Raw genomic sequence first — 20696 nt, 5'->3', positions numbered from 1 at the left:
TATATTGTAAGACTTTAGTATAATCAATGCTTGTATGTAAGATGCATCTTACATAGAATAACTAAGTTTTTACAGTGATATTTATATCAAGTGTAGTGATGTCGCGAACATAAAATTTTCGGTTCGCGAACGGCGAACGCGAACATCCGCAAATGTTCGCGAATGGGCGAACCGGGTTAACCGCCATAGACTTCAATAGGCAGGCGAATTTTAAAACCCACAGAGACACTTTCTGGCCACAATAGTGATGGAAAAGTTGTTTCAAGGGGACTAACACCTGGACTGTGGCATGCCGGAGGGGGACCCATGGCAAAACTCCCATGGAAAAGTACATCGTTGATGCAGAGTTTGGTTTTAATCCATAAATCACCTAACATTCCTAAATTGTTTGGAATAATGTGCTTTGAAACATCAGGTATGATGTTGTATCGATCAGGTAGTGTAAGGGTTACGCCCGCTTCACAGTGACAGACCAAACTCATTTAACGCACCGCAAACAATCGCAAACAGTCCATTTGCACAACCGCAAGCTCCCCATTTGCACAAGGTTGGATACCAAGCTAGCCATGTCCCGTTCCTTGTCCTCACTGATGTCATTGAAGTCTCTTCCTCCACCCAGCCATGTACAACACCAAGGGTCCCCAAAAGGTGACAACAAGCACCCTGTATTTTTTTTTTTTAAATGTACACTACTGTTACACCAGATATGAGTTGCACTGGTGTGACACTGTGCCCTGGCAGGCCCTGAAACGCACACGTGTGAAGGAAACTGACTGCTATTATTTCACAGTCAAATTTCTAGGTTTTTTTTAATGTACACTACTGTTACACCAGTGATTGGCCCACGTCATGCCTACGCCCCCAAAACGTTCGTGTGTGGGGGTGCTGGAATGACGTGGGCCAATGGGAGCCTGAATCAACTTTTGGCTCCCACTGCCTCTTTAAGAGCGAGCTCGTGACTCGAGCCGTGCTCCCAGTGCCAGACTGGCCACATGACCGATCACTGTGGTCAGTGTACGCAGCTAAGTCAGAAGAGGAGATCAAGTCGCATGTGGCTCGTGTGGAGGCAGGAGTGATCCAGCCAGGCGCGGCTCAAGCTTAGGAGCTAGGTCGGTCCCAGGCTCAAGCTTAGGAGCTAGGTCGGTCCCAGGATAAGGTAAATACAGCCACAACCACTTATCCCAATCACACACCTTTCTTAACGTCCTATCCCATTAAAAGCATATTACTGCGTATTTAATAAAACAGATAGACCCCCTACTTCATCCAGGTTACCGATCGATGGTTCGATATTCTGAGCCCTCTCTGATTTACTGTACAGGACTATTCGATATTCCCACAAATTTTATATAGCATTTTATGTTTGTTTGAGACCACCTTAAAAATATTGGATATCGCTAAAAATCATGATCACTATATACTATATACTTTCTCTACAAACCTCTAAAACGAACCAAACTACTCATCCATCCGCTATACCACTTTATCCCACCTAGAACTAGTGCCCAGTTAAAATACTTGACTCTTACTTACCCACACTCAGTCATGCCACACACATTTCACCACTACTCTCACTGAATCCCTCTGACTACGGCTAAATTCATCTTCTACATCAGAACACTACTCCTAAGATTGGGTTGTATCCATGTCTCGGGTCTTTCATTTAGAATAGGGGCAGCTTCGGTCTCCTTCAACACTGACACTCCAGTGCATATTATTAAAAGATTGGGCAGATGGAAATCCTCAGTCTACAACCGATATATTGCTCATCCCGAGAAAGAAATGAGGAAAGCTTTTAAAAGTTTGGCTTTGTAAATTTGATGCAATAAGTGTGTTTTTCTTTAATACCTTTTCACCCTCTTTGCATGAACCCGATTTGCATATATTACTAATATGTTTCTGAACATATATATTATAGTATGCATTCACTCACTCACTCACTCTCTGGGCCGGCCTAAGACATCATGCTGCCTAGGTCCAAAGATAAATGACTATTGGGGATAATGTATAATAAACACAGGTTACTGGCTATGGGGGATAATGTATAATAAACACAAAAAATAAATAAATAATAATAATTAAAAAAAAAATGAATGCAGCTTCAGAATGAATCTAAATTGTATGATGTCTAGGAGGTGCGAGGGTCTGGGAAGGAGGTTCTGCTACTGATTGGCTGGAATGTGTCTGCTGACTGTGAGGTACAGGGTCAAAGTTTACTCAATGATGACGAATAGGCGGCGGACCGAACATCGCATATGTTCGCCATCCGTGGCGAACGCGAACATGCTATGTTCGCCAGGAACTATTCGCCAGCGAACCGTTCGGGACATCACTAATCAAGTGTCTATCAAGCTAATTGAAGGTGTTTGCATTTGTCCTATTTTGTATTAATCTACTCTTAAATTTGTTTACCAGTATGTATGTGGTCATTATAGATCTATAATATGGGAACATACAGTATGCATGGTTCTGTAAAATGTATTTAAATTTGTCGGTTTGACTGCCCAGGGTGTCTAATTAATAAAAGTGTTGAGCAGCAAGTTTTTGGGGGCTTATTCATCCTGGATTTTACAGAACACAAATGTCATCCATCTTGCGTAGGAAATGTCTTCCTGTTTCCCTTATTACCCAATTTTGCTATCGGTACCTACCAGTTATCGTGCCTTGCATAATTATTCAACTCCCTTGGGTGTTTCCCCGTTTTGAAGTGTTGTGATTTTTTAGCATTTCATTTATATACCTAACGTATGTCCACCTGTTTGCAATTAAATAGCTTTAAGTGTTTTTGGAGTGTCTTGGAAGGTGTTTTAGAGAACATATGTAAATAATAAAAGAGGTTGAAAAGATATCAAAACAAGTTAAGCATGAAATGCTCTAGATCAGTGGTCCCAAACCAGTTCTCATGGCACACAAACAATAAAGGATTTATGCATTTGCTTTTTTATTCCAATATAGATACTGACCAAACCTGGACTGTTGCTGGGTCATGAGAACTGATTTCGAAACCACTGCTCCATATGAACCAACAAGATGTTCCTGAACTACAACTCCCATGATTCTCTGGCCATCTAGTGCAGGGATAGGCAACCTTCGGCACTCCAGGTGTTGTGGACTACATCCCCCATAATGCTCTTACAACAATAATGCTGGTAAAGCATTATGGAAGGTGTAGTACAAAACATCTGGAGTGCCGAAGGATGCCTATGCCTGATCTAGTGCATTCAATCAATTCCAAATTTGTAAGCCATCAACATCTGGGAGACCAGAGTTTGAGATCACTGCTCTAAACACGCAGCATTTATGGGTAGCTGTGTGTGCCTGAGAGTGTGTGTCTGGCAGCGAGTAGACACAATCCTTGTGCATTTGTAAGTGTATACCTGTGGGTGTATGTGTATCTTATGTGTGTTTATTAGAGTGACTGTGGCAGGGTGGTTGTGACAGAGTGAGTGTGACAGGGCGACTTTGCCAATGTGACTCTTGGTAATGGATAACTGTTATGAGTGAGTGTGTAAGAGGTTAGTGTGGGGGTGATGTGACAGGGTGACTGTCAGTGTGTGTTTGGGGGGGGGGTGATGTAACAGAGTGAATATGTGTATGGGGAGAAAGGTGATGTGACAGAGTGACTGACTGTGTGTGTGGGGATGGCAAATCATGTGAGAGCATTAGTGTGTGTGGGGGGATGGGTGATGTGATAGGGTGATTGACTGTAACTGTGGGAGGAGGGATGATGTGACAGGGTGATTGACTGTAACTGTGGGGGGAGGGGCGATGTGAAAAGCTGATTGACTCTGTGTTTGTGGAGGTGGGGGTGATATGAGCAGGTGAATGTGTGTGTGTGCAGGGAAGGGGTAATGTGGCAATGTGACTAACTATCTGTGTGGGGAAGAGAGTGATGTGACAGAATTAGTGTGTGTGTGGGGATGGGGTGATGTGACAGGATGACTGTGTGGGTGGGGAAGGTGCTGTTGTGACAGCATGAGTGTATATATCGGAAAGCTGTATTTCCCTTTTCAGCACATTGCTGCCCGTTTTGTATGTGGGTAAACCCCCCTTTACCTCCCTTAGCTCTGCTTTCCTCTAGAGCCACCCTCCAGTTGCTCTGTGTGAGAGTGGTTCTGTCTCTGCAGTGTCTTCCTGGCTGCTCCCCTACTGTGTTTCACTTGGTGCAGAGAGGATGTAATATCATGTTACACCCCACTCTATGCTCTGTGTGAATACAGTCCGGCAGGCAGAGAAGATCGAACTGCTTGGGTCTTCCCCAGTCACTCTCCTTACACAGCAACAACACACAAATGGAGGACACGCTGCTGATCTGTAGCCTGCTCACCAATCCCCTATTGGAGCTGTGAAGAGAACTGGACACAGAAACTCAATGTCTGTGTTCAACTGTGTGAATAAAGGCTATTCGTGGCGCTGTGCTGTGAATTTTAGGACTTATAAAAAACATAATTTGCAAACAAAATTGGTTTGCAATTAACAAATTGCATTTACAATTATGCAAATCACGTATACACAATTACTGGATATGAATGCATACTCTATCAATCTTGTATACATCAGTGGTGATGTGAAAGAGTTAATTAACCCCTTAAGGACGGAGGACGGTTCAGGACCATCATCGGCATTTTTCCATTGCCGACCGACGACGGTCCTGAACCGTCCTAACTTTGGGATGTACTTACCTAAAATTAAGTTAAAGTTAATAAAAAAAAAATATTATTATATATGTGTATATATATATATATGATATATAGACATATATTATACCTATATAATATATGTCTATATATCATATATATAATGTCATACTAAGTGTATTTTTATATTAATATGTACATATATTAATATAAAAATACACGTATAATTAAATTACACACGTATATATATAATATATATAATAACTATATTTATTGTATATATATATTATTATAAAATACAAATAATAAGTAATTTAAATTAAATTAAACATGTAAAAATAATAATAAAAATGTTAAAAAAATTATATATCTATACGAAATTTTATTCTAACTGTATTTTGATATTAATATATATATATTTATATCAAAATACACTTAGAATGAAATTGTATATATATCTATGTATATATAAATAAATAAAAAGAATACAAACTATTCATATGTTCATATACAAAATTACATAAATAATTATATAAATATACACGTAGACTTCAAATATATAAATAAGCATATATATTTAAATTCTACGTGCGTATTTATGTAATATTTTTACATAATTAAGTTATTTTATTGATTGCAATTTAATGGACCTGCCTGCCAACCCAGGCCGAAAGTCAGAGAATTTAATTTGCTATCACTGTATTTTACCCTGTAACGTTCTACGACACCCTAAAACCTGTACATGGGGGGTACTGTTTTACTCGGGAGACTTCGCTGAACACAAATATTAGTGATTCAAAACAGTATAACATATCACAGCGATGATATTGTCAGTGAAAGTGACTTTTTTTTGCATTTTTCACACACAAACAGCACTTTTACTGATGATATAATGGTTGTGATACATTTTCCAGTTTTGAAACACTAATATTTGTGTTCAGCAAAGTCTCCTGAGTATAACAGTACCCCCCATGTACAGGTTTTATAGCGTTTTTTGAAAGTTACAGGGTCAAATATATGGGTCAAATATTTTTACATTGAAAATGGCCAGGTTGGTTACATTGCCTTTGAGAGCGTATGGTAGCCCAGGAATGAGAATTACCCCCATGATGGCATACCATTTGCAAAAGAAGACAACCTAAGGTATTGCAAATGGGGTATGTCCAGTCTTTTTTAGTAACCACTTAGTCACAAACACTGGACAAAATTAGCGTTCAATTTAGTTTTTTACTTTTTTAACACACAAACAAATATGAACGCTAACTTTGGCCAGTGTTTGCGACTAAGTGGCTACTAAAAAAGTCTGGACATACCCCATATTGAATACCCTGGGTTGTCTATTTTAAAAAAAAAATATGTACATGTGGGGTGTTATTTAGCGATTTATGACAGATAATAGTGTTACAATGTCACTATTGATACATTTTAAAAATGTATGTTTTGAAACTGCAATATCCTACTTGTACTTATAGCCCTATAACATGCAAAAAAATAGCAAAAAGCATGAAAACACTGGGTATTTTTAAACTCAGGACAAAATTTTGAATCTATTTAGCAGTTTTTTTCATTCGCTTTTGTAGATGAGTAAAAGATTTTTCACATAAAAGTCAAAAAACATGTATTTTTTTCAATTTTTCATCATATTTTTTCATTTTTTAACAATTAAATTACATGAGATTATATCAATAATGGTATGTAAAGAAAGCCCATTTTGTCCTGAAAAAAACAATATATAATTTGTATGGGAACAGTAAATGAGAGAGCGGAAAATTACAGCTAAACACAAACACCACAAAAGTGTAAAAAGATGCCTGATCGCAAATGTACAACATCGCAAAAACAGTCCGGTCCTTAACCCCTTAAGGACAGAGCTTCAGAAGCTTGTCTTTCACTTAATGACAACGGCATTTTTTGCATTTTTTGCTATTTGCGTTCAACTGCAATTTGCTTTTTACTTATTCATTGCACCGACACATATTATATACCGTTTTTTAAAGGACAGAAAGGGCTTTAATTTGATGTAACATATATATATATATATATATAAATGCTTATTTATTATTAAAAAAATACAGAAATATGCAAAAAAAATAATTTTTGTGTGTTTTTTTTACAGTTTTTGCAATAATAATGTGTACATAATTAGTGCAGGTTAAGGAAAGTAATTAAAAATAAATTCATTTAGTTGTTCTGAATTACAGAATATATAATATGTCTGGGATTTTCAGTTTTTTTTGGTAGTTACAGGTCACAAAGCACAAGGAGTAAAATACACTTTTTATGTGGAGCGATTTTAGAATTTGGTATGTTTGTCTTGTAAGCCTAATAGCCATAAAAGGAAACAAAATTGCCACACAAAAGTATATATTTATATAAAGTAGACACCACAGGCTATTTACCTAAGGTTGTTTTGACACTTTCTACGTAGCCATTTTACCGCCAACCTCTGCTAAATATTGGAGTAAAATTGTGTTTTTTGGGGGTTTTCGCACACAAACTTATAACAAAGAACTTCTCATGTGTATTTTGTAAAGTTGGTGTGTGCTATTCCTGTACAGTTTTATTATGTGTTCAGTTACTTCTGCTGAGTACAACGGTACCCCCATTGTATGTCTTTGGCACTATTTCGTGAAGCTACAGTGCCATATAGGAGACTTGTCCTTTTCAGTATTAACAGTAGAATTTTGAGAGACGGATTTAATGAGCCTATGCTTCCATTTGGGGTATTATAACAGTTTGACTGTTCAAAAAAACCCCACAAAGGCCTACCATTTGTAAAAGTAGACACCCCAGGGTATGTCATAAGGTGCATATTGTGCCTTAACATGCCCCCATTGTTTTGCCATTACATGCCAAAGTATGTGGTAAAAAATTATTTTGTGCATTTTTTACATACGGATTGCATTTTTGCTGGGCATTTTGTATATTTCATATGTGCCACTAAGTTCAAACCCCCCAAATTATGCTCAGCTAAGTCTTCTGAGTAAAAGGACACCCCCATTGTATGTCTATGGCACTATTTCGTGAAGCTACAGTGCCATATAGGAGACCTGTCCTTTTCAGTATTCACAGTAGAATTTTGAGAGACGGATTTAATGAGCCTATGCTTCCATTTGGGGTATTATAACAGTTTGACTGTTCAAAAAAACCCCACAAAGGCCTACCATTTGTAAAAGTAGACACCCCAGGGTATGTCATAAGGTGCATATTGTGCCTTAACATGCCCCCATTTTTTTACCATTACATGCCAAAGTATGTGGTAAAAAATAATTGTGTGCATTTTTTACATACGGATTGCATTTTTGCTGGGCATTTTGTATATTTCATATGTGCCACTAAGCTCAAACCCCCCAAATTATGCTCAGCTAAGTCTTCTGAGTAAAAGGACACCCCCATTGTATGTCTATGGCACTATTTCGTGAAGCTACAGTGCCATATAGGAGACCAAGCCATATCAGTTTTTACCGAACTTTGAATTTTGACGCCGGGCCTAAGTGCAATTTCCAAGCATCTTCGCAGGTTTTAAATTCAAACTACCCCACAAAGGCCTACCATTTCTTAAAGTAGACACCCCAGGGTATTTCAAAAGGCATATTTTGAACCTTAGCGTGGGATCATTTTTCCGCTAGCGTGTACCAGGTGTAGTGGTAATAAGCGTTTTTTTCTGCCTTTTTGACACACAAAGTGAGTTTGCACAGTATATTTTGCAAACCATATGTGTACTACCACTGTATAATACTTCATATGTTGCTCAGCTATGTCTGCTGAGTACAAAAACACCCCCGTATGTACCTTTGCCAGGTATATGTGGACATCGGAGGGGCACATTTGGGACACAGCCATTCCATTTTTTTTTCCAACTTTCAATTTTTACGCTGTGCCCATGTCCCATTTTAGAGTATTTTACCAGGCTATATAATCCAAATACCCCATAAAGCCATACCATTTCTTAAAGAAGACATCCCAGGGTATTTCAAAAGGCATATTTTGAACCTTAGCGTGGGATCATTTTTCCGCTAGCTTGTACCAGGTGTAGTGGTAATAAGCGTTTTTTCTGCCTTTTTGACACACAAAGTGAGTTTGCACAGTATATTTTGCAAACCTTATGTGTACTACCACTGTATAATACTTCATATATTGCTCAGCTATGTCTGCTGAGTACAAAAATACCCCCGTATGTACCTTTGCCAGGTATATGTGGACATCGGAGGGGCACATTTGGGACACAGCCATTCCATTTTTTTTCAAACTTTACATTTTTACGCTGTGCCCATGTCCCATTTTAGAGTATTTTACCAGGCTATATAAACCAAATACCCCATAAAGCCATACCATTTCTTAAAGAAGACATCCCAGGGTATTTTAAAAGGCATATTTTGAACCTTAGCGTGGGATCATTTTTCCGCTAGCTTGTACCAGTGGTAATGAGCGTTATTAAATGTATTTTTTTACTTTTTAAAACTATTTTTTAAACTTTTGTTTTGCTTATTAATTTTTTTAAAGTTTCCTAAACTTTCGTAAAACTTTTTTTTACAGATTTAACATTTTTCTAAGCTTTTTTTTTACGTTAACCCCTAACTAGCAGTAAGCAGCACTAACAGTAAATTCCCCATTTTCCCATAACTCCCACCCACCCCAGCTAGCAAAATATTTAATTATACAATATTTAAATTAGTTAATTAAATAAATTTAACCCCTGAGGGTTAAAAAATAAATAAAAGTTAATCGTCAGGGGTTAAAAAAAAAAATTAGATCACAGTATAATACTGTGATCTGTATTTTGATCACTGTAGGCATTGATCGACTGGCAGGGAAGGGGTTAATTTTTATTTGGACTGGGTAAAGGGTTTATTTTTTTACATTTTTTACTTAAACGTTATTAAAACTTTTTTTTAACTTAATTTTTTAACTTTTTAAAGCTTATTTTTAAACTTTTTTTAACGTTAACCCCTAGTTAGCCTAATACTAAATCCCCCAATTCCCCACTAACTTCCACCCTCCCCAGCTAGCTAAATTTATAACTTTAAATTTTTTTAATTAATTAATAAAATAAATTTAACCCCTGAGGGTTAAAAAAAATAATAATTAACCCTCAGGGGTTAAAAAAAAAATCAGATCATAGTAAAATGTAATCCCTGCCAATTGATCACTGTAGTCAGTGATCAATTGGCAGGGAAGGGGTTAATTTTATATTAAAATGGGTAAAGGGGGGTGGGATTTAAATTTTACTTTATTGTTTTGTCACCAGGGGGCAGGATCACTGAAGATCCGGCTCCCTGCACTTCACACAGAACCAGGAAGTGCAGGGAGGCGGAGGTGAGTATAGAGAGCACATGTGCCCGCTCTGTCAGAGCGGGCACATGTACTCTGACAGCCCGATCCGGTGCTCCCGGTCTGCCTCTAATGCAGAGGCAGACCGGAGCACCATTAACCCCACGATCTCCGCGATTGCGGCGATCTGGGGTTAATTTTAACGGGTGACGGACAAGGTCCGTCACTCGTCGTTAAGGCAATCCCCAGAGTGACGGACCTCGTCCGTCACTCGTCGTTAAGGGGTTAAGGGGTTAAATCTTTTTTTCAGATTTTTTTTTATGTTGTTGAAAAAAAGTTTAAAATATATTTTAACCACTGGTTCTAGCACAGCACAATATTGAAATGTCCAATGCACTGTAGCATCGTTCTGGTGAGTAAAATCATTACCTTCAGGCTTTTTGCTGTAAACACTGTCTTTTCAGAGAAAATGCAGTGTTTACATTACAGCCTAATGATAACTTCACTGACCACTCCTTAGATGGCTGTTAGAGATCCTTCTCAATCTCCATGCAGACACTGAACTTTCCTCATAGAGATTCATTGATTTAATTCATCTCTATGAGGAGATGCTGATTGGCCAGGGCTGTGTTTGAATTGTGCTGGCTCTGCCCCTGATCTGCCTCCTTGTCAGTCTCAAGCAATCCTACGGGGAAGCATTGTGATTGGATCAGGCCACCACTTCTGATGATGTCAGAGGTCAGAGGAAGTTCACAGGCAGAGACAGCAGCTTCAGACTTGAATGCAAGTAAAATTTTACAATCTTTAGGGCAGCAAAGGGGGCTCGATAGTGGTTTTAACATAGGAATTAGGCATGTGCATGGGGAAAATTTTCGGTTCGGTTGGGCATTCTGAAATTCGGGACTTTTGCATTTCCGGACTTCGGCAATTCGGCACTTCAACACTTCGGAACTTCGGCAACTTCGGCACTTCAGAACTTCAGAACTTCGGCACTTCGACACTTCGGAAATTCGGCAACTTCGGAATTTCGGGACTTCGGGACTTCGGCACTTCAGGACTTCTCTTGCAGCCACTTAGTAGATAACTCCCTAATTCCCAAGGTATTAGGGAGTTATCTACCAAAAGGCTGAAAGACCTAAATTTCAGACAAATTTACTAATGCTAAGTAAAAATTACTTAGTATTAGTCAATTTTGCCCCTACTCGCTATACAACAAGTAGGGGCATGTCTATTAAACATTGTTAAAAAAAATAAAAATAAAAAATAGGGTCCCACCTCCCTAAAGTAAAATGATGGGGGTGGGACCTATTGTCCTCCCCCCCCCGGCCCCCACCCCTGAGCGGTGTGTGGGTGCCCTAAATTGGAATAAGGGGGGACCTAATGTCCTCCCCTGGCCCCCACCCCTGAGCGGTGGGTGGGGGCCCTAAATACTAATAAGGGGGGACCTAATGTCCTCTCCCCCCTGGCCCCCACCCCTGAGAGGTGGGTGGGTGGGTGCCCTAAATTGGAATAAGGGGGACCTATTGTCCTCCCCCTGGCCCCCTCCCCTGAGCGGCGGATGGGGGCCCTAAAAAAAATTCGCCCCCCACAGGTGACTAGGGGTTCCCAAACCACTAGTCACCCCCTACCCCCCAAAAAATGTATTTCCCTACCTACCCACCTCACCCTAAAAATAATGAGGGGGAGACCATTAACTAAGTACCTGTAAAAAAAAAACTTACCATTCGATGTTTTCTTTCTTCTAAAATCTTATTTTTTCAGCCCCAAAAAAGGTCAAATAAAAACCCATAATAATCAATTCCATAAGAAAAAAAAAAGAGCGCAAAAAAAAAATCCATCTTCACCCATGGAGGGCTCCGTGCAGACTGAGCTCTGCAGGGCGAGGAAAGGTTTATAAAGCCTTGCCCCGCCCTGCAATTAGGCTCAGAGGACTCTGATTGGTGGGTTTAAGCCATCCAATCAGAGTGCTCTGAAAGGTAAATGAAGAGACTGAAAGGTAAGTCTCTACATTTACCTGTCACAGCACTCTGGTTGGTTTGAAATCCACCAATCAGAGAGCTCTGTGTCATTTTACACAGCGTGGGAAAGTTCTTTGGAATTTTTCCACGCTGTGTAATTTGACTCATAACACTCTGATTGGTGGATTAGTTAAAGCCCCCCCCTCATTATTTTTGGTGAGGTGGGTAGGTAGGGGGATAATTTTGTTTTGGGGGGAGGGGGTGACTAGGGGTTTGGGGACCCCTAGTCACCTGAGGGAGGGAATTTTTTTTTAGGGCCCCCACCCGACGCTCAGGGGTGGGGGCGGGGGGAGGACAATAAGTCCCCCCTTATTAGTATTTAGGGCCTCCACCAACTGCTCAGGGGTGGGGGCCAGGGGGGAGGACCTTAGGTCCCCCTTATTAGTATTTGGGGCCCCCACACGCCGCTCAAGGGTGGGGGCCAGGGGGAGGACATTAGGTCCCACCCTTATTATTATTTAGGATCCCCACCCACCACTCAGGGGTGGGAGTCAGGGGGGAGGACATTAGGTCCCCACCCTTATTCCAATTTAGGGCCCCCATGAACCGCTTAGGGGTGGAGGCCAGGGGGAGGACATTAGGTCCCCCCCCCTTATTTTACTGTAGGGCCCCCACCCACCACTCAGGGGTGGGGGCCAGGGGGAGGACATTAGGTCCCCCCCTATTTAGTATTTATGGCCCCCACCCGTCGCTCAGGGGTGGGGGCCAGGAGGGAGGACATTAGGTCCCTCCCCTTATTCCAATTTAGGGCCCCATGAACCGCTTAGGGGTGGGGGCCAGGGGGGAGGACATCCCCCCCTTATTTTACTGTAGGCCTCCACCCACCACTCAGGGGTGGGGGCCAGGGGGAGGACATTAGGTCCCCCCCTTATTATTATTTAGGGCCCCCACCCACTACTCAGGGGTGGGGGCCAGGGGGGAGGACATTAGGTCCCTCCCCTTATTCCAATTTAGGGCCCCATGAACCGCTTAGGGGTGGGGGCCAGGGGGGAGGACATCCCCCCCTTATTTTACTGTAATAAGGCTGCTCACTGTTTAATAGACATGCCCCTACTCGCGGTATGGTGAGTAGGGGCATAATTTACTAATACTAAGTAATCTTTACTTAGTATTAGTAAATTGGCTGAAAGACCAATTTAGGTCTTTCAACCTTTTAGTAGATAGCTCTCTAATACCGTGGGAATTAGGGAGTTATCTACTTATTCATTCCTGTCATTACACTGACTGGCCAAGTAACTTACATTTTATGTGAATTTATGTTACTTGATTGTTGTAAGTGTTGCAAATGCTTACAGCTGAATCCTGGCTATGTTTGTATGCTTTTTATTTAAAATTGTATACAATGTAACATTCTTCTTCTTTCACTGGGTAAGTATATTAGTGCTTAGGCAATACTGTGCTTCGGAACTTCGGCACTTCGGCACTTTGACAATTCAGAACTTCGGCAACTTCGGAACTTCGGCACTTCAGCACTTCGACGCTTCGACGCTTCGACGCTTCAACGCTTTGGCACTTCGACACTTCGACACTTCGACACTTCGACACTTCGACACTTCGACACTTCGACACTTCGACACTTCGACACTTCGACACTTCGACACTTCGACACTTCGACACTTCGACACTTCGACACTTCGACACTTCGACACTTCGGAAATTCGGTAATTTCGGAACTTCGGGACCTCGGCAATTCAACACTTCAGCAATTCGGCAATTCGGACATTCAGAGGTACCTGGATGTCCGAATTGCCCGACATTCGTCCGAATTCATATTCGGACCGAAACAAATTGCACATGTCTAAAAGGAATACATGTTTGTGTTCCTGACCCTATAGTGCTCCTTTAATGCTCTCACTTTCTCAGCCCCCAAATTGACAAAAACCTTCCCACTTTTTCTCAGTTCCTCTGTTTCACTTTTTTATTCTTCTTTCCGCTGCTCAATTAAAGTTTTCTTTCCTGTTTTTGGCAAAATCTGATCATGTCCTCCTCTTACCAAGCATACTTTGCACTCTTTTCTTTTTTTACCTTTTCTCTGCTCTCTGATAATTTTCTCACTTTCTCAGGACCTTTGTTTACCATTATCTGTCCCAAGATGATCTATTTTCTCAATCCTTAAAGGGACACTACGGGTACCCAGACCACTTCAGTTCATTTAAGTGGGCTGCGTGCACTGTCCCAGTCAGTTTAACCCTATAAATGTAATTATTGCAGTTCTGGAGAAACTGCAATAATTAGCTTGCATGGTTAACTCCACCTCTAGTTGTTGTCTACCAGACTGCCAGTATAGGTGCTTCTGGGTGGTTAGGTGACTGCATGAGGACATCCAGCAGCAGTTAAAACCCTATAAGAAAGCATTAAATCAATGCTTCCCATGGGGGTGTCATAATGCAATGGTGGAGCTCACCGTGCATGCGCATTAAGTCCCTGATGTTGGCCAACATTGGAAAAGGAGGAGAAAAAGGGGAGCCTGTCCCAGTGCTGAGGGACATCGGCAGTGGATTCAGGTAAGTGACATAAGGGTTTTTAACCCTTTCTGCACTGCAGGGGGGATGGCGAGAGCAAGGGGGGAACTATTCATTAGGAATACAATTTTGATTCATATCAACACTCCAGTTGCCCAACACTCCAGTTGTCCCAGTTCATTTGCTCCACATTGATGTCCTCATGCAATACATATATACATATAATTATGGTGATCACTATAAAGTGCTTTCAAACCTTACACTCTGCATTTTAAATTGTTTATAATATTGTTTTTGATTAATGAAAATGACAAAATATTTTTTTAAAAGTCATCCATTCAAATTAAATGTGCCCTCTGACTTACAAATGTAAATTAATTAAACAATGTTATCATTTATGAATCTACGATTACCTTTTGACATTGCAGATTTTTGCTGATGGTCCCAGATACATTACAGTTACAGGACTTACAAACATCAGTGGCAAAAAGGTTGCTGCTCAGTTCCCGATAAAATAAATCCTTGCACCATTCACAGTTTTTTCCTATATAGGAAAGGTTAAGTGTTAGAGCTTCAAATGTATTATAAAAAAAGTCCCTTTGTAATTCAGAATTAAAGACTATTCCTTTGAGAGGATTCTTATTTTGAGAATGTCCAGTGAAATGCACCTTTCATCTTTACCTGCCAATGTACTGATCCAGAGCATATGAAACAATGAACCTGTTCCGATTGGTGTTTTACCTCATTTAACTTCCATCTGTTATTTCGTACAAATCCGAGTATCTAGAAAAAATGCTGTGTTGGGAGCTCTGCTATTGTACAGGCTGACTAAATCCAGTAAAAATGAACATTAACACGTAGACACAGCAAATAAAATAATCAAAATATTATAAAACAATATAAAATGAAAAAGGAAAGAAATTATCCAAATGTGCATAAATGTTCTTGATGTAATGCTTGTACTTGTAAAAAATAACACATTTTGCACAGATTTGCACAATATATAAGTGACATGGAGTCTTATGCACTATAATGCAAATTGCACTTCTGCACATTATAACACTTACTGCACTTTAAAATAGGTTTTGTCTTAAAGACACAGCCTATATATACACCTATATAGATTTCTTGTATTTATCGTGGGTTCTATGAGCTGTTACATTAAGGTGCTGCTTTTTTCCAAATACATTGTCACTTCTTAAAGATTTTAACAGAGGACTGTTATTATAAGCGCCTTTTTATTCACTTTTCTTTTTAGAATTTTAATATACCGGGCTGACTGCCTGGTGACAAGCTAATGATAGCGGCATTCCGCCCCCTAAGTGCTGGCCACTTCATCCCCTCAGACTATTCTCCCCCGACATCCTAGGGGGAGGGACATGAGTGAAGGAAGATCGATCTGAGGGGAGAACTTGGCCTCAGTACTTTAACAGAGTTAAGCTTATGATTTTTTTTAAAAACAAATTCCAAAACATTTTTGGGGGAGTAGAATTTAAAGGATCACTATAGTGTCACCAGCTTACCTTAATCCAGCGCCGGGCGCTGGTGACCTCTCCTCCCCCGCCGACGTCAGCTCCCCCGTCCGACATCAGCGAAGCTGAATGCGCATGTGCGGCAAGTGCGGTGCGCGCATTCAAAGTGTCCATAGGAGAGCATTTCTCAATGCTTTCCTATGAACACTCTGCGCGATGGAGGAGAAATGCGCCTCCAGCGACACAGATGTGCCACTAGTGGCTGTCCGGAAGACAGTCACTAGAGGCTGGATTAACCCCAAATATAAACATAGCTGTTTTTTTTGAAATTGCTATGTTTGCATCTGAAGGGTTAAAACCTGAGGGACCTGGCACCCAGACCACTTCATTGAGCTGAAGTGGTCTGGGTGACTATAGTGTCCCTTTGAAGGGACACTATAGTCACCTGAACAACTTTAGCTTAATGAAGCAGTTTTGGTGTATAGAACATGCCCCTGCAGCCTCACTGCTCAATCCTCTGCTATTTAGGAGTTAAATCCCTTTGTTTATGAACCCTAGTCACACCCCCCTGCATGTGACTTGCACAGCCTTCCATAAACACTTCCTGTAAAGATTTTCTTATCCCCTGCTATGTTAATAGCTTGCTAGACCCTGCAAGAGTCTCCTGTATGTGATTAAAGTTCAATTTAGAGATTGAGATACAATTATTTAAGGTAAATTACATCTATTTGAAAGTTAAACCAGTTTTCATGCAGGCTCTGTCAATCATAGCCAGGGGAGGTGTGGCTAGGGCTGCATAAACAGAAACAAAGTGCTTTAACTCCTAAATGACAGTGAATTGAGCAGTGAAATTGCAGGGGAATGATCTATACACTAAAACTGCTTTATTTAGCTAAAGTAATTTAGGTGACTATAGTGTTCCTTTAAACACTTTTTTTTTGTTTTGGGTAACCCTTTGAATTGAAATTTGCAGTGAAAGCAATATTATAATTCTACAATGACATTGTGATACAGGGTTCTGTCCACAATTAGAGTTAGATATGTCATTGCTTGTTCTTATTTTTGTTTTTTAAATCAAAGACTAGCCTTGGTTTGAAAAATCATACTGGCATGCAATTCAGGTCAAAGTAGGAACATGCGCAGGTTATTGACATCTCGTGATTTAATTTGTAAACCTCCAATCATATAGCACCACTCAGTACATTATATCTGGTGTATATGATAGCATAGTGAGAAAGTTTTATTCAAAGGACGCTATAGTCACCAGAACAACTACATCCTAATGTAGATATTCTGGTGTCTACTTCCTGTCCCTACAAGAATTCTCATTCAAACACTGCATATTCAGAGAAACAGCAGTGTTTATATTGCTCCCTAGGGACACCTCCAGTGGCAATCACTCAGTTGGCCACCAGATGTGCTTCTTGGCTCGTGCACCACTGATGTTCAGCGTCTCCACACTCTGCATGGAGGCGCTGAACTTTCCCCATAGAGATCCATTTATTTACTTCTGGAATATCCTCTAACACGTCTCCTTAATATATACTTCGCACTAATCTGAAGATCTAAAACTATTCGCAATCTAACTAAAGCAATTCTGTTGAGATTTGCCAAACTTTCTACATGCCACCAAATTGTAATGCATTGAAAATCATACTTCAAAATGTATGCATAATGTGCAGATTGAGAAGAACTCTTCAATTTACCTAGTCATAGCCTGAGCAGCTAACCCTAAATTTTACAATACAGTCTTTGATTAACTACAATAATCTGTTTAGTGAATAATCCCCTCTGTGTCATATTTGGTACCTAGAGTAATCTGTATCAACCTGTCAAAATATTTTATTTTTTATTTTATACATTATGCTCAAAGCATCCTGGTTGGTGACATTTGCCAGCATTATATAAAAGAATTATATTAATTTACAGAATATATTTAGCCATTTTCTACATGATTCATGATCAGAAGTATTTGTATTCAGTATTTTACCTGCGGTGTTATGTAAGCAGTTATCACATACTCCTCCACCACCCCTGTCGTGATCGTTGGGGTATGGGTCAAGGGAAACATTATAATGGCAACTGAACGAATGATTGTAGCATTGGCATGGTTTACAGTTAAATGCATTGACTTGATCACCCTGACGAAACTGCTTGTTGTTATAGAGAGGAAGACATTGATCACACTGTAAAAATATAGAAAACATAAACAAATAAATATTATATATCTTTTTCGACTATTAATACTTAACAGTGTTCTTTTATGTGCTAATTTTAGAAAATATGGACTAACCAATTTATACTCTTAGGAACAATTTAGTTGCTGTGCAAAATTGCCTAAGGCTTTATATTCTTTTGAAAAACTGGGAATTCTACCCTCCTATGTGTTTTGCAATGAGTTCGGTAGGTCACAGAAAGCATCCTCATACATATTAATGTTAACCTGTCCATCTGTTGGTACCACTTGTCTCTGAAGTTTGACCCTGATAGAAGCCTTTTTCTCACCAAGAGGCTTCCTGATAATGGCACAATAAATATTGTTCCACTTACAAGTTTAATTTTTAAGTTAAGGGTGTTAGTACGCTAAACTAAAACTGGTACCGCGGCAATAAAATCTACTAACTACTGCGAATGTGCCATAAATCAAACCGAGTCTACATTTCCCACTAGGGCTATCCCCTGAGGCATTTAAGCCTGTTAAAAAATTTGAATAAAAACACAGGATACTCTTGGTGACTAAAAAAAGCAAAAGGAACAATGTCATAGAGGACAGTAGATAACAGTTTACACAATGTTACTTTTTACAGAATGCACACTCATTGCATTTTTCAATTAACACATTTAAACTCCAAATATAAAAAATAAATAAAAATCCAATTAATTCTGGGCTCAACAGAACACACTATGCTGGAAGTGACTCTGGATTTTAATGCATTGTATAGATAATGCATTACATAAAAAGGCAAAATGAATAAATAATAGACATGTGCATTCGTTTTCGTACGAATACGTATGATTTCGTCCAAAAATTTAGTTTTTTTTTTCGTATTCGTTTACTAAAACGTAAATGAAAGCCCTATAAACAAAATATAAACGAAATGAAAGGGCAAATGCCGAATGCATTACCGTTTCATTTAGTTCGTTTAATAGACTCCGTGCTGCAGGGGAATTAACCCCGACAGCACGGAGAAATAACAGTGCGCATGCACGACAAAACATTAATATAAATATTAATATAAACAAGGGGACCTAATGTCCCCTGTGGTCCCCACCCATGTGCATTAGCTGCCCAGTCACTAGTGCTTTTAAATTTGTTTTGGTGACATGCCCCTCCTAGCGGCATGCCTCGAGTAGGGGCATACGGGAGGATTGAACCTTCCTTTTATCCATATGGGGGTCAGAGTGACCCCCATATTGATTTATATTTAGTGTTAAATGACAGCGGACAGCCACTGTCTGCTCGCTGTTTAGGCGACATGCCTCTACTCTTGGCATACTGCGAGTAGGGGCATGCGGGAGGATGTAACCTCCCTTTTCTTAATATTGGGGTCATAGTGATTTTCTGGGTGTTTGTTAGTCTTAAGTGCATTTATTTATAAATTGTCTTGGTGATGGCAGTGTTATGATATTTTTTATTTTATTATAATTAAATGGTTGTGGTGTTAATAAGCATTTTTTCATTATTTCCAGTCTAGTGCAGGCAAATAATACATTTTAACCCTTTCACCGTCAGAACCAAGTCACACGCACGCTTGGAGTAGGGTGTGGAACACTCGAAGAAAGATGTTTTTGCACAGAGCAGAGGAAAGAGTTCTACCAAAGTCATCTTTTTGAAAAGTCCTGGATTTGTTTTTTGTTTTTTTGAAAAAAAACAAAATATTCAAGTATATAACTAACATGTATTTGGATTATTGATCAAAGGTTGTTGATCCCACATACAAAATGCTGATAGTAATTCAGGTTTAGGCCTAGTGGAGTAAATGGTGGGTAGAGCACAAAGTCTATGGGGGTTCAATCACTAAAAGAGTAAACTATAGAAAATTTTAAAACTTGTGGCAAAATATAGGTCAACACAGCAGAACAGCACCTTGTCAATATCACCATTTATTTATGTATTAGTTTTGATTATTAATAAATGACTATGACTGGTATTAATTTAAATAAGTTGTTGCAATTTGTCCAGTAATAATAGTAATCATGCACATTTTCTAAGTACCCATTTTTTTTTGGGGGGGGGGGGACGGGGGGACGGGGGGACGGGGGGTGATTTATAATAAATTCAATATTTAAGAAAAAGCCTGTCAAATGTAGAAAACCATGTTGCACATATTTTGCCAAAGTAATTTTAAGCACTTCTATTCACTCATTGATTTATGCATAACCGCCAACACAGTAGGTATGTAAATCGGGACTACGGTGGGAAGGTCTAATGGGGGTGTACTACCACCCAAAAGTGCTGATCCACTCAGAAGGGGGGAAGATCGCCAAATACTTGTCCACAAAGACCTGTAACAGTGAGTTGTAGTACATGGTCCTAGTGCCCAGCATAACAAAAGCACGCAATGACGCTACAGTTTCTGGGGACAGTTTCCTGGTGTCAGGGCAGCGGGATGGTTGCTTGAAATAAGTACTGTCCTCCTGTATTTGGGAAGGGAGGGCTTTATGGATAACATTTACAAGGACATACATGCCTCAAGAAGATGACACCTTATCATGAAGTTCGGCACAGATAAGAGTAAACTCATTTAGACAGGGCTCTCCTTACCTACAGTTCCTGTCAGGGCCGGTGCAAAGATTTTTGGCTACACAGGCGGAGATGAATTTTGCCGCCCCCCC

The 20696-nt window shown here is 39.8% G+C and overlaps 1 protein-coding gene across 1 annotated transcript in view; it reads right to left on the bottom strand.

The window, feature by feature from the left end:
• USH2A (usherin) overlaps window positions 1-20696 on the bottom strand; it is an 800771-nt gene that overhangs the window by 682476 nt on the left and 97599 nt on the right. Inside the window, exons 9-10 of the mRNA XM_063441883.1 lie at window positions 17851-18046; window positions 14802-14932 (exon numbers count right to left, since the gene is read on the bottom strand). Coding sequence (XP_063297953.1) covers window positions 14802-14932; window positions 17851-18046 — 327 coding nt within the window. The remainder of the gene's footprint in view (window positions 1-14801; window positions 14933-17850; window positions 18047-20696) is intronic.

Source organism: Pelobates fuscus, chromosome 2, assembly GCF_036172605.1.
Source record: "Pelobates fuscus isolate aPelFus1 chromosome 2, aPelFus1.pri, whole genome shotgun sequence".
Classification (NCBI taxonomy): Eukaryota; Metazoa; Chordata; class Amphibia; order Anura; family Pelobatidae; genus Pelobates; species Pelobates fuscus.
The sequence above is the reverse complement of the archived record's forward strand: the minus strand, read 5'-3'. Positions and strand labels throughout refer to the sequence as shown.